Source organism: Oreochromis aureus, linkage group 6 (assembly GCF_013358895.1).
Source record: "Oreochromis aureus strain Israel breed Guangdong linkage group 6, ZZ_aureus, whole genome shotgun sequence".
Classification (NCBI taxonomy): domain Eukaryota; kingdom Metazoa; phylum Chordata; class Actinopteri; order Cichliformes; family Cichlidae; genus Oreochromis; species Oreochromis aureus.
Window position 1 is genome coordinate 26575558 of NC_052947.1, and position 15044 is coordinate 26590601.

A 15044-nucleotide genomic window follows, 5' to 3' on the forward strand; every position below is an offset into this window, starting at 1 on the left:
AAATCCATGCTACTGCATTTGTAGGCTACATTTTACTGTATTTGCACTATGGATAAAGCCTAATAAATGAATCTGTGACCTGTACTGACATTATACAAAAAACTCAAAAATCTCTTACTTCGCAAATACACAACATGTCACAGAAGAATCTGGGACATAATAGAACAAATAAAAATACATTTCAGCACATTTACTGATTATCAGTATAAAAACATTGAACGCCCATTGTCTGGTATTACTACAAAGTTAATCACAGTACGTCACAATGTATCTTTATTGAATGTAAGCTATCATGCATGAATGAGATAAAATCATTGGATTACACAACTACATCATATATATGTTGTACATCAAATATAAAATTATACTGATATAAAAACTTAAAAAGTACAATGTTCTTTGTTCATTTAATTTTTTTCACAACTTGTATGAGCTGAAAAATGCTACTGCACTCAAGAGTGGAGTACCTCTATGTTCTTCATTCATTTAATTTTTACTGATATAACTGTAGGTCCAGAGAAACTTTCCAGCCATTTGGCAGGGCAACTCTATTATCTTGTCCTTTGGTAAAGTACTATGAAATATTCTTAAACTATAGCCACACCACATGTCATAACAGTGAACAGAGCAGACCTACACTGAGCTGTGAGATCAAACAGTACATATCCTAGGCATATCCAGAATTTTAACTGCTGCTGTATTCCAATAAATACAGACTTCAGCAAACACATCTTGAGCTTGAGCTTCTCGCTCTTTCTTTTCAGCAAAACTAAATGAAGAGGAAAAGTGCTTTTAAAAAGTACTCGGCTTTTACGTTACACTGTCGGGATTCTCTGAAGGTCCTTCAAAACTTAGTATTTCTTTGGATGTGTCCCCAGCCATCTGTCTGTGTGCATGTGACCTCCGGTGTCTGCTAAGGGAATGGCTCCATGAAAACCTGCAGCCGCAGGTGAGGCACAGATAGGGTCTTTCTCCAGTATGTGTCCGCCGATGCTTTGTCAGTGACGTGTTTCGTGTGAAAGTTGCTCCACAATCACTACAAATATAATTTTCTGACTTAATATGAACATTTTGTTCATGCTCTTTCATGTTGCCCAGCTGTGAAAAGCCTTTACCACACACAGGGCAAAGATGTGGCTTCTCCCCTGTGTGGGTCAATCCGTGAATATTCAAATCCTGGCGAGAATAAAACTGCTTGCCACAGATAATGCATTTGTATGGTCTTTCCCCTGTGTGGCTCCTCATGTGCCTTTTCAGTCCCTCAGAGCGAGAGAAGCAGCTCTCACACAAGGTGCATTTGAAAGGCTTCTCTCCTGTGTGGGAGCTGAAGTGCCTACGAAGTGACGAGGCCTTGAAGAAACACATCCCGCAATCCGCACAACTGTGAGGTTTTTCTGGCTGCTCCTCGTGTGTCTTTTCGTGTGCTTTGCAGTGACCTGACTCGGAGAATCCCTTACCGCAGACCGAACAGGTGAAAGGCTTCTCTCCAGTGTGCATACGCTTGTGACGAATGAGTTTGTTAAGTTTTCTGAACGTCTTCATGCAGTATGAACACTGATGAGGTACCTTGGGTTGTTTTGTGTGTGTGCGTTTATGCCTCTCTAACCTTGAGGGTCTATTGAACACTTTTCCACAGTCAGGACAGGGATGCTTGTTAGTCCTACTGTGGCAATTCTGGTGTCGGATCAGCGTCTCTTGTTTTGTAAAGCTTATATTACAATCCTCACACTCATGAAGAGTCTTGGGCTTCCTCGTGTGTACAGGTTTATGCCACTCTAGCTTTGACGGTCTGTCAAATACCTTGCCACAGACAGTGCAAGGGTAACACTTGTCTGATGTGTTGCTCTGTGGCTGTTTGTTCTCTGGCTCGGTCACTGAAGCATCACTGGAATCTGATTCTGAGATTATTTTCACCACCACTATTTCTGGACCTGAGGAGCAATCACATTAAAACACAATCTGAGTATGTTACTGACTGAGGTGACTTAGCAAATCTCAGTGAGCAAAACACAATGATTCACTTTTATTGTGTTACACATATGTAATTCATGTTCAATGGGGCTTAGTTTTGTTCTGTTCCACATGCACTGTATGCCACCGACTTCAGTTAGATAAGGAACCAGGCTTTTTAGAACTAAAAAAGTGAACTTATTTATTCCACAAATTTTGATCAAAAAGGGGAAAAAACATGCAAAATACCCCCAATACATACTTTCCTCTGCAGATTCTGTTTTAGGGACAGGTGTGGTGTCTGGGCCCATTGCTGCAGCCTGTTGATGTACAACCCATAAACAGTTAAGGAACAAATACACAATATCACATATTGTAGATTTACTATTACAGCTTCCACAATGAAAACCCGTACTGTAGCTAATGTCTGAGACCAGAAGGACTCATTAGACACATCCATGAAAATTCAAACAAAACTGATGTGGGAAGTGGACAATAAGCATTGATACAACAAATGTAAAAGTCTTAATGGAGAGCTATTTCAGATGAGCAGCTGTCAAGTTATCCCTGTTAGATACAGAATTGAATTCAAAATCCTGCTCCTCACATACAAGGTCTTAAATAATCAGGACCCATCTTATCTTAGCACTTCACTCTCGCACTGGAGGCTTACTTGCTGTTCCTAGAGGATTTAAAAGTAGAATGGGAGGCAGAGCCTTCAGTTTTCAGGCCTCTCTTCTGTGGAACCAGCTTCCAGTTTGGATTCGCGAGACAGACACTGTCTCTACTTTTAAGATTAGGCTTAAAACTTTCCTTTTTGCTAAGGCGTATAGTTAGGGCTGGATCAGGTGACCCTGAATCCTCCGTTAGTTATGCTGCAATAGGTGTAGACTGCTGGGGCATTCCCATGATGCGTTGAGCATTTCCTTTTCAGTCACCTTTCTCACTCAACATGTGTTAATAGACCTCTCTGCTGAATCACACTTGTTATTAACCTCTGTCTCTCTTCCACAGCATGTCTTTTATCCTGTCTTCCTTCACCCCAACCGGTCGCAGCAGATGGCCGCCCCTCCCTGAGCCTGGTTCTGCCGGAGGTTTTTTCCTGTTAAAAGGGAGTTTTTCCTTCCCACTGTCGCCAAAGTGCTTGCTCACAGGGGGTCATTTGATTGTTGGGTTTTTTCTCTGTACATATTATTGTAGGGTCTACCTTACAATATAAAGTGCCTTGAGTCGACTGTTGTTGTGATTAGGCACTATATAAATAAAATTGAATTGAATTGAAGTTATCCCACTTGAAATCCAAGTGATTTGGTGTTTGAGTTTGTAAAAACATAGGCATCAGAAAACATTTACCGGTATTGTATTTAATTGGATCTTCCTGACTAACTGGCTGTGACTTGTTTATGTGGCTAACTACTGATTAGTTGGTTGGAAATTTGGGGGAAATTTAAAAAAACAAAAAACAAAAATCTACTTATCAGCGCTCCATGGTGGGGAAACTGTGCAAAACAGATACTATCGCTAAATTACCTCAAATCTACATTCACCAGACACTTTATCAGGTACACCTTGCTAGTACCATTTTTAACTCCAGTTGTATTAAGAACTGCCCTAATTCCTCCTAGCACACATAGAAAGCACTAGCTGGAAACATTCCTCAAATTACAGCATCAAAAATACTCAGAGTGTGGCACTACTAGTCTGAACTGATGATATAAGGTTGGTTCATGCTTTCATGTTGTTCACACCAAAATTCTGAGCCTGCCATCTGAGTATCGCAACAGAAATCAACACTTATCAGACCAGGTCAAGTTTTTGGAGCTTTTTATAGATCACAGGAGTGGCATCCATGCTCTTCTGCTCCTGTACTCCATCATGTGCAACCACATTTAAAGCATTGTGCATTCACACTGGTTATATCGAGTTGTTATGGAGTTCCTGTTGACATTTCTGTAGTGTAATGTTTTCTGTTTCTTTTAAGCCCACAAACACAAATGTTTGACTATTAACAGCTTCTTCTCCCGGTGTTGTTGATTTATAAATGTGACGTTTCAATGAATCTGTTTAAAAACTACACATTATATTTCACATTTTTGTCTCGGTGCCTAAAGACCTCAATAAGATTTTCTTACACAAGTGTTTTTCAAAGCTCTACTTTTTATATATTTTATATGTCCTAAATTTAATACCAAGAATACTAAGCCACTTATCTCTTTAAGCATACAGCAGCAGTAATTAAATCAAAAATAAAAGATATATTTGTCTGACCACCTCTGTAAAATAAAAGATAAGCAGCATGTATGAAGTGGGTTAAGCAGTCCGCTGTGCTGCACACACGCAGGGTCTGTCTCAGGAGGCTGAGAGGAAAACAACACTAAACAACCCTTAACGCTCAAAGTATGTATCAATAAAAAAAAAAAAAAAGTATGTATCAATATCCTCAAACTAACCTTAAAGATGCACGTGAAACTGAAAGTGGTCAGTGCTGGTTCTGAAAGCTAACATGTTGTTTATTTGCCTATACAAAAAAAATATCTGCGTTTTTGCACAGATTTGCTGGAATGTTTGTGTGGCGGCTCTAGCATTAACCCGTCCACTTGCAGCGAAACCGACACCGGCGTGGTTAACGATTGTCGGTAAGGGGTTATAATTAAACTCGAGGGTAGCGTTAACACAGTGTCACACCGGCATGCAAGTACAAACACAACAGCCGCACTTTTACAGCGTTTGCTAGCTACTGTCGCTAACGCTAACGCTGCTGTTTTAGCTAACGACGCCATACAAGCCTCGGAGACGCAAACAAGATTCAGGCCCACCTCTCTAATGATCCGTAAAAGAGAAAGCTTGCCACAGCCTCTATCCACAGAGCTTTAAGTGAAAACTGCTACGGCTGCAAGCACAGCTCGTAGCCGCGGACTGCTTCCTCTTCTTTATATTGTTTATTGGCGGTTGGCAAACAGCAAAGTGGTGCTTTACCGCCACCAACTGGTGTAGAGTGTGGACCGAAATGTCAAAACAAAAAACCCTTCAAATCCTCCCAAATTAGTCTGCCTTAAAAATCAGAATATTGCCTGATAACACTCACTTCTCGAGCTCTTACGAAATAAATCAGCCAAGTCCAGTTTCACTTTCACATCGCCAAGCGTTTTGATCAATTATCTTCTTTCAGCATCATATGTCTGACAATGGATCAAAACATTTTCTATTGTTTCCTGTACTGTAAAAACAACGTGCTATTTAAACCGGTGTGTCCAAATCTAAGTCGCGATAAGACCGTCCCCTCTCTCCGGCTCCTTCCTGTGCTTCTCATTTATACTATTTTCCTTTAGATTTTGTAAAACCATCGCCCTTTCATCTCTTCCTCCCACTGCTTTTGACACCTTTCTTTCACTTTGTGCCGTATTCTACTCTTATATCCATATCCACCAACGGTCTCTTTGTAGCTTCATTTGCTGTCCCTTCTGCCATTTCATTTCCCTTAACTCCATGGTGCTGGTACCCATAAGGTGACCATAAGGCCCATCATAGTAAGCAGCAGACTGCTAAACAAGCCGCAGCAATTTGGGGTTGATGATCTTTCCCTTGCATGGTGCCTTCAACTGCCCACGCACTTTCAAGAACCGGTGCTTTTCTTTGCGGTTAAGAGATTTGCGGTTCAGGCAGATGTCGAGCAGGGACTAGCTCAGATCGTGGTCAATGTTGATGTTGAGAAGCGTCGTTTGCTTTTCTTTCTTTTAAGTTGAAGCTAAATGAACACGGATACCGAAGGCTCTCCAAAATGGAAATAAGGGCAACCGGATATCCTGAGGTTTTTTTGTTTGTTTGTTTGTTTGTTTGTTTGTTTTTACATTTTATCTATCTGTAGTAGAGGGTTTTTTTTCTGTTATCACTAAACAAAGAAAACATAATACTCTCCTTTCAGATGTCACTCCAATTACTATAAATGTTTCCATAAAGCTACAGAGACTCATTAGTTTCAGCAAGTTTCTTAATGTTAAGAAATAATCTTTGCAGCTAGAAATTATATAATATACAGATCAGTTTGCGATTATAAGTGAAGGAGCTTTAAAGGAGAATTTCTTTTTTAAAGTATAAATGTTGTAACAGGAGCAAAAGAGGATTCTTTTTTTAACAGAAATGCTGACAATGTTAAGTAAAAGAGTTAAGTAAAAAACAAACAAATAAAAAAACTTTATTTGCTTATTTGTTTTCAATCCCATCACAAATACAGCCATGTTAATAATAGAACACTTATCGGAATAAGTTACTTAACTGAGAAGAATTGCAAATAAAGGATTTCAAAAGGGATGTTTTGTACAACTGTGCATCAAATCTACATAAACTCCACAATCAAAATACACGATTTAACAGTGGACACAGAACTTATAAAGTACTGCAGGTTACTGTTTTCCCAGTTAAAACCAGATGGAGTTGCAATTTTCAAAGCATGTTTACAAATATTATCCTTTAGTCAATGTAGTGCCTTAGTTATTACAGAGTATTATAAAACTAGTTCTCCTAGATTCATCACAGAAAAGTGAGTATATGCACCATAAAGAGCATCATTGTGTTCCTTCAGAGCTGCCCTGAGATTACAACCTTTGTTTACCTGGATTTTAAAGTTCACTAAGACATTGCATGTGACCCAAATCTGTACAAATAAACTTTGATTAACAAACTAAAATCTCACTTAACTATACAAAAATACACAATTTAGCATTTCACAGGACAAGTGTGAAATATCTGTAGGCTGCATATCAATCAAAATCACTCAAATTCTTTGAAGGAAAAACTGTTTCAGTCTTTACCAAAAATAGTCACAGTGCTGTTTTCTCTAACTCACTTAGAAGGAAAACAATGAGAAAAGGAAATGGAGTTCTGGATGCCCCACACTTCCAGGGACTGGATCTTGAAGTCTCTCTTGCAGAGTGCGATGCTCTTAAAAGTTTCACACGGCTCTGTGTAACCCCCATGTAGGTCTCTTTGCAGGCAGAGAGCATGGCCTCCATCACCACCTGAAAGAGGACACATAGATATGAGCTGAGTATACTTGCAGTTTCCCTGTCACACATAATATATTCAAAGTTCCCTTAAAGGCCAATCTACTGTATGTCTTTTCTTACAATATGTTTCACTAACACACCAATAATAAGCTGATTGTCATCGCCTGCTATGAACTTGGATGCCTCTTGCTCCTTAGGCCTCTTGGGCTCTTTAGCAGACATGGATTCCTCCACTGGTGGTGCAGTGACCATCAGATAGCTGGGATTTTGCAGTGTCCCAGCAGGACAGGTCAGAGTTGTGCTGGAGGGGATGTTGCCATTAGTTGACGCCTGAGGGGAAGCACTAATGCTGCCTCGAAGTTGCTCAGGAGAAGCTCTTCGGCTCATTATATTGACCATAGATCTCTGGTAGAGCTCCATGTTGGGACGGAGCTGAAACAGTAATCACAAATCTTGTTTGACGCCTTACAGTGTCAAAGGCATTGCTGTGCATTAACATAAAGAAACCCATAGACGACAAATCTAAATCTAATATGAGGTGAATTTAACAAGAAGAAAGCTCACCGTGAAAACTAAACACTCCCCAGTTCCAAAGTATGCAAGTTCCTCTGAATCATGTTTTCTTCTTTCTGCTACATCTGTTGACAAGAAGGCACCAAATACCTAAGATACGACAAATTAGATCATGTCAATGGCATACAAAACTTACTGCGTCGACTAAATCTCACCATTATAGAAGCATAAGGATAAATTCTGAGGCTCATTTAACATGTCAAATAAAATCTATCCTAATATTGATTATTTATAGTTTTACCTCTTCATCCACAGTTTTAATAATCATGACAGCTGGTTCGTGTCCCTCTACATGTGAATAGAATCTGTATGAAATAAAAACAAACAAAACACCTTTCTTTTATAAATGCATGACAACAATATATACATGCCAAACTAGCACACAATTGCTAGAGCTAAGACCTATTTTATTTAAATTTCATCTTAAATCAGAGAGAAGTTTTGGCACTGTTTAAACGCAGGGGAAAAAAGCAGTATTTGTGACTAAATGTTGATAGTGAAAACACCCCTACTGCTGACGGTTACACACACAAAAAAAAGGTTTTCACTGCAGGGACATGAAGTTCAACAGATATTAATTTGATACAAAGTAAACACTATTAAAAGCATTGCGATATATAAATAGTCCTCTACATGATTCACGCCTCTGTTTTTAGGTAGTTGGCAAGTGGGACTGTAGCGCAGAACAAAGGTTACTTACGAAGCAAGAGTCCTTTCATGCTCAGCTGTGCTGAACAACCTAAAGGGACTGAAGAGGGCAAAGCGCTCAGGTATCCAGGCCCAGATGACTCTCATCTCAGTCCCTGTTACAACACTGGAACGAAAGTTGTTGAAATCCACGGTCTCTACTGGTAGCCTTTGGAAACATATGTGAAAACAGGTTTCATATTAGTTGAAATGGAATATTTAATACTACTAAGTTTGTGTATATTAATTATTTATTACATACAAATGTGCCAGTCATCATCTTAGTCATGACAATGTTAGTATTAACCCACCTTTTCTGGTCTATGCTGACACCTTTTAGTATGAGTGACTCTTTATTGGCAGTGAACAGTAGGTTAAGGTCTCTCCTTGTGGGTACTGAAATCTTGAAGGCTCTTTCTAGGAGCTTCTCAGCCGGGCAGTGGCGAGCTACGTTTTGCACAAATCTTTTCATGTCTGTTCTGAAGTCTTCCACATCTGCCACTCGAGATGACACCGATACTTTATAGAGGCCAAGCAAAGCCAGAGCAACCCTATAAAGAATAATTATGAAATATATTAATTGTATTGTTTTGTCTTTAACTGATATGGCAGAAGAAATGACATGCTTAGGTCAAAGTTTGTTTGTTTATATGTTGAAATGCAGCAGCACTAACAAACCTGTAGAGGACCTTGTAGCCCTCCAGTAGGTAGACGTCTAGAACTCTAATGGCATATGTGAACGGAAGGTCAGCAAATATCCACATGATCCAGTCAGAGTAAAACTCAAACAGGTTCTGGTGGGAGCTGGCGATCAGCTTGCGGATGCCTCTGCAGCATTTGTTGGCAAGGTCTCCAAAGGTCATACAGGAAGCACGGTAGGTGAGGAAGGTCTGGTCAATGTAGCGCTTGTTGGGGTCATTGTAGCAGATAAGTTGGGACACACTGTAGAAACATTCAGCTTCATCCTCGCTGAAGTGGAGGATGAGGGACACCAGGGCGGGTAGAATGGGGCAGAAGTTCATGTCTATGAAGTATTTTCCGAGGCAAAGAAGAACCTTTTTTGCAGAATTCAGGCCTGCTTTGTTGAGGCAGTATCTAGAACAGAACAGAGGAAGCAAGGACTCATTCTGTCACATTTACTGCAGTGCAGAAGTGCACATTAATACTAGAATGTAAACATTTACTGTTATATATATGTTGCTAGTCTTTTGGATGCTTTTAATAAATGTAGCCAAAATTAGCAAAATGAATCCTCATGAGCCAAAAAGCTCATCATTCAGACAGTTTGTCAGCTATGAAGTGTGACTGCAGTATCACAAAATATTACCTTGGTATTTCTCCATCTTCCATATACTTCGGGACTGGGTGGCTGCTAAGTTTTTGTTCTCCAAATAGCTTCTTGGCCAGTTCATAGTAGACATCTCTGTCTGGAGTTACAGCCCTTCTGCAGATATAAAATACACAGTCAGAAATTTAGGTCAAGCAGATTTCAGTAAAAATGTTCACAGTGGTTCCATTACTTGCCACAAATACATACATAGAATTGATGCTGTGGATGATGTGATAATAAGCTTTGGCCCTTAGTGTGTGTGGCATGGCCCAAAATCCTTCCCGAGCCATAGTTTTAAGCTGCTGGTGCTCACTCCGTAGGATTTGTTGATATTTTTTTGCAGCTTCAGGATCAATTTTCTCCCAGTCCACAAACTGCCCATACTTCATCCCAGAGCTGGAACAAATCTCCCAGTTGTCTGCTTCAGAGATGGTCATCATGGAAACTTGCTTGAGATGGCATTTACTGCCTGAGCCAAAACATACACATGTAACTTTATTATTATTATTATTAGTAATAGTAGTAGTAGTTTTCCTAAACAGTTTACATAGACTCAGATTTTCATTCTACCCATTTTGCTTTAAAACTCCATATCCAACTTTAAAAACATTAGTTCAGTACCACAGGTTTCTCTAGATGGTGATTGCTTGTTTGGTTTATGCTTTGACTTCTTAGAGGTGAACTCAACAACCGACACATCCCGGTCTCTTTCCTCCTTTTTGGTTGCTTGATACTTTAGCGGTGAGCTTTGCATCTTCTTTGACGTAGGGGAGGTTGTAAAGTGTCTTATGTCATCTTCTGATGTCTCATAACTGTAAAAAGACCTTTCAAAGACATTTGATTCGATATTAATTATGCAAGTAATTAATGTAATGCAGGTCAGAACAGAACAAACACAAATCTGGTTAATTATAAGTAAACCTACACTTGGCTATCTGGTCAGTAACCTAATTTTGATAATATAAGAGTAAAAGCATAGTTAATTATGAATACATACCTAGATCGAGGTCTTAAACAGGTTTCTTCTTTCTGTGTGTCCACACCATGAGGCTTTTTTAACTCTGCATTGTAATAGGAGTGAGACCTTTGTCTGGTTCTGCTTCTAGCCATAGATTCCAGATTGTGGTCAGAGAATGTGTCCGGGATGAAATTCATGTTTCCACAATTGAAGAATTCTGGTGTCCGTGAAACATGAATCATCTCAATTCCTATTCTTCCTAGAAAAATAGGTCAGAAGGTAACGTTTCTCCTGTTACTAGCTGCACAATCTGAGGATCAGGGCTTTATATAAGCCTGTGGGCTTTGGTCACGTGATCTCTACATGGTTTGTTGTTGGTGATTCAGGCACTGAAAGTGAAAAGTTCCACTGATTTTCCTGTTATACCTTTGGCACTGTCTCATTCTGAGAAGTAATCAGTGTCTGGAAAGCAAGTGCCCCCATGATCACAATCATACAACAAGACCTTACATTTCCAGATCACGTACATGCACTTAGCTGGCATCCCCCCCCCCCCAAAACAAATCTCTTTGTAAAATGTGTAACTATCAGGATTTCACATGTATGAACTCAGTTTCCACAATCTTTCTTGCAGGTTACGTCAAAAAGTAAAAAAATAAATAAATACATTTAAAAAATTTAAAAAAAAATTAAATAAAATTGAATTAAATTAAATTACATTTAATTACATTTGATTTTAAATTGCTTACGAGACCAAAAATGTATTTTAACACTGAACATCACATTCCTTGAAAGTCTTTGAAATGGTTTGCTCTTGTCAACATTTTCAGAAATAAGAGGGCAATCATGTCCTAGGCACTGGCATTGAAATGCCAGTAGAATCTATTCCAAGAAGTCTTCCAAAGGCTATTATTGAACACAACATGTATGTTTTCATCTAAACACAACCATTGTTTGGGTATAAAACATAAAACCTCTAAGATAAGATAACTCTTTATTGTCATTGCACAGTCATACATAGTACAATAGTACAATGAAATTGGAAAACTGTCCTACGTCGGCACTACATGTAACACAACACAACACGATACGACACATCACAATGCAACACAAACAACACAACACAGTATAATAACTTAGTAATAAAAAAGAAGAATAAGTGTATTTGTACTACAAGTACTTACTCCATGTGTCGGCACGTCATGGAATGGACTTGAAAAACAAACTCTTAAACTTTCCTTGCCAAAAAAAGCATGATGTTTTTTCTCAGGTTACCAGGTGTGTAAAAATAAACAACTTTTACACACGCATTTTTACACCTGTGTCTTATGAGAAATGAACAGAGCAGAAATACATTATAACAAACTAAGCATAAACACATAACACTTTGGTGCTTAATGTTGACTATCATTACAATATTGTTGATGTTTTATAAATTCTGTGATAACAGTTGTAGATTTTTTTACTTGGATGTTGATGTAAATTATTTTTGTAGGTCTGTTAGGTTTAAGTATTTAGGAGAAAGACTTTCAGCTACTATTTCTGTAAGCCTTTAAAAGGGAGTCAAAGTTGTGTTTAAATGATTACTGCTCTGATTTGTTTTCATCTTTGAGTCACTCATAATAATGTGTCTGTAGAAGTGATTTATGAAAGATTTAGAGACTTGTGAAATGAAATGCTGTTCTTTAAAAAGTATTACTATTAGACTATTCCGGCTTTAACTTGCATAAAAAACTCATTTTCAGCAGCCTTCACTTGTTTTTCTGTAAAACCAAGACCATAGGGGTGGTTCCTGCTGGAAGAGTGGAAAATCTTTGAGTGGAATGGTTAATGAAAATTAAAAATTTCCATGTCTAAAAGGAACTTTGTGGCCTTTGGCTTCAAGAGGAAAGGTATCCTTCAAATCTTTATATATTGTTGCTGTGTCAAGATCTTCCCATTTCTTGGTGTTTGAATGTATGAAAAGCTAAATAAAAATAAATGAATTAATTAAAACAACTATTTTCTTCATAAAATAATTAATGGGGAACTGATAGAGACATCTTAAATATGATTTATCAAGCCATGATAATAGTCTTTATATAATATGGATATAATGTATGAGTCAGCATCTAAGTATTGTTTGGATGTTAAGAATGTAAGATATATTCCTTTCAGCACAACTTTTTAAATGGTATCACTTTAATACATGTAAAAAAAAGGCTATCTCCTATTGTTCAAGCTCAATTTAAGTCTTCCTACATGCAGCTTCTTTGGAGTGTCTTTTTGAGGATTACTGGGAATTTATAAGTAAGAATAAGAATTTCACTCCTCTTTTGTAATAAAGCAGCTGGATCTAGTCTGATAGATTATAAACACAATGATCTGTTCTATTGTTCTAATGAATAAAAGAACTACTACATTTATGATAAGTTGGATAAGGCATTTCTGTCAAGGAAGCTATGATTAACTGAGAACTCAATCAGCACTTGCAAGGAAAAAACAGAGATTCAACAGGGAAACGTTGGAAAGAGGAATAGGCACTTAGTCAAAGGAGAGAGAGGCTGGTGAGAAACATAATGTTGTTTTGACTAGGCCGAGGCAGCTCACTCTAAAAGTCATAGGCACACATCCAGATGTTTTTTTTTAATTTGGAAAATTGAGATCACATCTAATAATTATATTAAATTATATCTTACTGTAGGTCATCCACGTCTAAGGCTTTCCCATGAGTCTTTATTTCTGCCTGAAGTGTTTTTTTCCGTGTGAAATCCTCAACTAGTTAGTCGAGCAGCCCTGAAATTTCTACACTTTAACTGACCCGTGAGTCAAAAATTAACAGCAAATCCTAACCCACAGAGGGCAGCATTATGTTATTACAATGCGCGCTCTGTAGAGGTCGTGGGAAGTTTGTCTCTGTCGCCTACCGTAGTGACGTCTTGTCAAAACAAGAAACAGGCTGCTAGTGATTACAGCCGGATAGTTGGTTCAAACTTGGCTTAATAGCTGACTTTTAACATAATGTCTCAGGATGCCTGGTAAGTCATTGTCTTGAATGGAAAAGTAAAATGACTCAGATGTATTTTTAAGGACAACAAATATTATTTCTACGCCTTGTAACTACTTTGAATCTAGCTAGCGAAAGTGGTAGCTATGATGATTAGCCAAATAAAATAACATGTATTTTTGTTTAGTGATTAGAAAGTAACCGCTTCGTGTGTCGGGAAGTAGCTTGGTGGTTTTGGATTCGGATTTCAAAACAATTTGTTGTCGTTGTCGTTGTCGTCGTCGTCGTTGTTGTTGGGTCTACTTATAACAGCAAATCAAATAGCGTTAGAGAATGGGGGAAGAGGAATGCTAAAAATGTCACAAGATAAAACCAAAGCTTGTGCTATGTTTCTGACGCTTTACCCCAATTTGGCTACAGTAATACTAAATAATCATATTAAATAACAATTATTCTGATAGCCATGTAGCTCATGCTTTCGATTAGGCAATACACCATCTAAAGTCGTTCACTTGATCCGTTGTTCAATAAGTTAATTTTCAGTTTGCATAGTTTTATGCGTTAATCATTATTTTCATGATCATTGTGGGTTTTCAAAAATATATATTTCAAGTTTTAGAATTTTGATTTATTTATTTATCTTTCGCTTGCTACAACCTACACAGAAACAAAGTTCAGACAAGAAGTTGCCCAAAACTAAAATACGGTGCATCTGTTTAGGGATCTGAAACTTGAGTGTGACAAATATGCAAAATTCCACATCCTTTTGTGTCAAGTCAAAAGTAGAGGTATTTATCACTGATGGAACGGCCCGCGTCTCCTGAGTATCTGTTATACGCATATGCAGTTCTTCCATTTGTGTAAAAGGTAACATCTTTTTAGTCCAGTGCGCGGAAAAGAATTCTGTGCAATACTGATGCAGGGACCCAAAACGATTTGCGAATGACTTCTCAGCCAAGCAACATTTATTACACTGTGAGAATGTTGATGGAAAGGTTAAATTCATTTTGGTTTTGGAGTAATACAACTATGACACAAAACATAATCTTTTTTATCTTTTATGTTAAACACACCAAGTTTACTTGTAATGAAAAGTATTATAAAAATTAAATATATGAAAATATTATCCATCATTATATTAAAATGCAGATTCATGCACTGAATCTTAGTTTTACTACTTCATCTTTGGCTACTTGATGATGTTGCAGTTCAAGTTACATGGGATTTTAATTCTCATTTTTCATTTGCAGGTTACAAAATTATGATGCCACTTGCCGCTTGGCACAGGAAATAGCTGAAAACATCCATGAACGGAACAGACAACAGAGAACGGGGGGGAACCCTGCAAAGGTAGCCTCTTACCTCACAATTACAATAGTATTGCCTTCACATTCCTTTTGTCTTAGTAGTGAGCTAATCTTCTGTCTTTTCAGATAAACATGACGCTACGGGCTTCACTTCAGAAGCTGAAACAAAATATCGCTCAGCTCAAGGAGGGCTTGTTGCGGGCATCCTCATCTCGCCGCATGTATCCTTTAGTTTAGAAGTGTGAAAAGC

The 15044-nt window shown here is 38.2% G+C and overlaps 3 protein-coding genes across 5 annotated transcripts in view; 1 reads left to right on the forward strand and 2 right to left on the reverse strand.

Annotated features, from left to right (window-relative positions):
- The window catches only part of LOC116311070 (zinc finger protein 2-like), a 17303-nt gene extending 12406 nt beyond the window's left edge, over positions 1–4897 (reverse strand). The window contains exons 1-3 of one of the 3 annotated variants that reach the window (XR_005613445.1): positions 4767–4897; positions 2213–2270; positions 468–1931 (exon numbers count right to left, since the gene is read on the reverse strand). Coding sequence is in view for 2 of the 3 variants with exons in the window: in XM_039613746.1 (XP_039469680.1) it covers positions 811–1931; positions 2213–2261 (1170 nt within the window). In the remaining variant the exon portion in view is untranslated. The other 2 variants (XM_039613746.1, XM_039613747.1) reach the window with 2 other exon arrangements.
- Positions 4898–6126: 1229 nt separating this feature from the next.
- Positions 6127–13297, reverse strand: LOC116311060 (TBC1 domain family member 24-like). Its single transcript, XM_031728075.2, has 12 exons — positions 13180–13297; positions 10541–10760; positions 10165–10367; positions 9751–10012; positions 9541–9657; positions 8892–9308; positions 8525–8764; positions 8227–8382; positions 7768–7831; positions 7518–7616; positions 7094–7385; positions 6127–6965 (listed from the first exon to the last, which is right to left on the reverse strand). The coding sequence occupies exons 1-12, from the start codon at positions 13187–13189 to the stop codon at positions 6790–6792; spliced, it is 2256 nt and encodes a 751-aa protein (XP_031583935.2). The 5' UTR covers positions 13190–13297; the 3' UTR covers positions 6127–6789.
- A 90-nt stretch (positions 13298–13387) lies between these two features.
- stx8 (syntaxin 8) overlaps positions 13388–15044 on the forward strand; it is a 43777-nt gene continuing 42120 nt past the window's right edge. Inside the window, exons 1-3 of the mRNA XM_031728063.2 lie at positions 13388–13518; positions 14738–14837; positions 14921–15015. Of these exons, the coding sequence (XP_031583923.1) occupies positions 13502–13518; positions 14738–14837; positions 14921–15015 (212 nt within the window). The 5' untranslated portion in view covers positions 13388–13501. The remainder of the gene's footprint in view (positions 13519–14737; positions 14838–14920; positions 15016–15044) is intronic.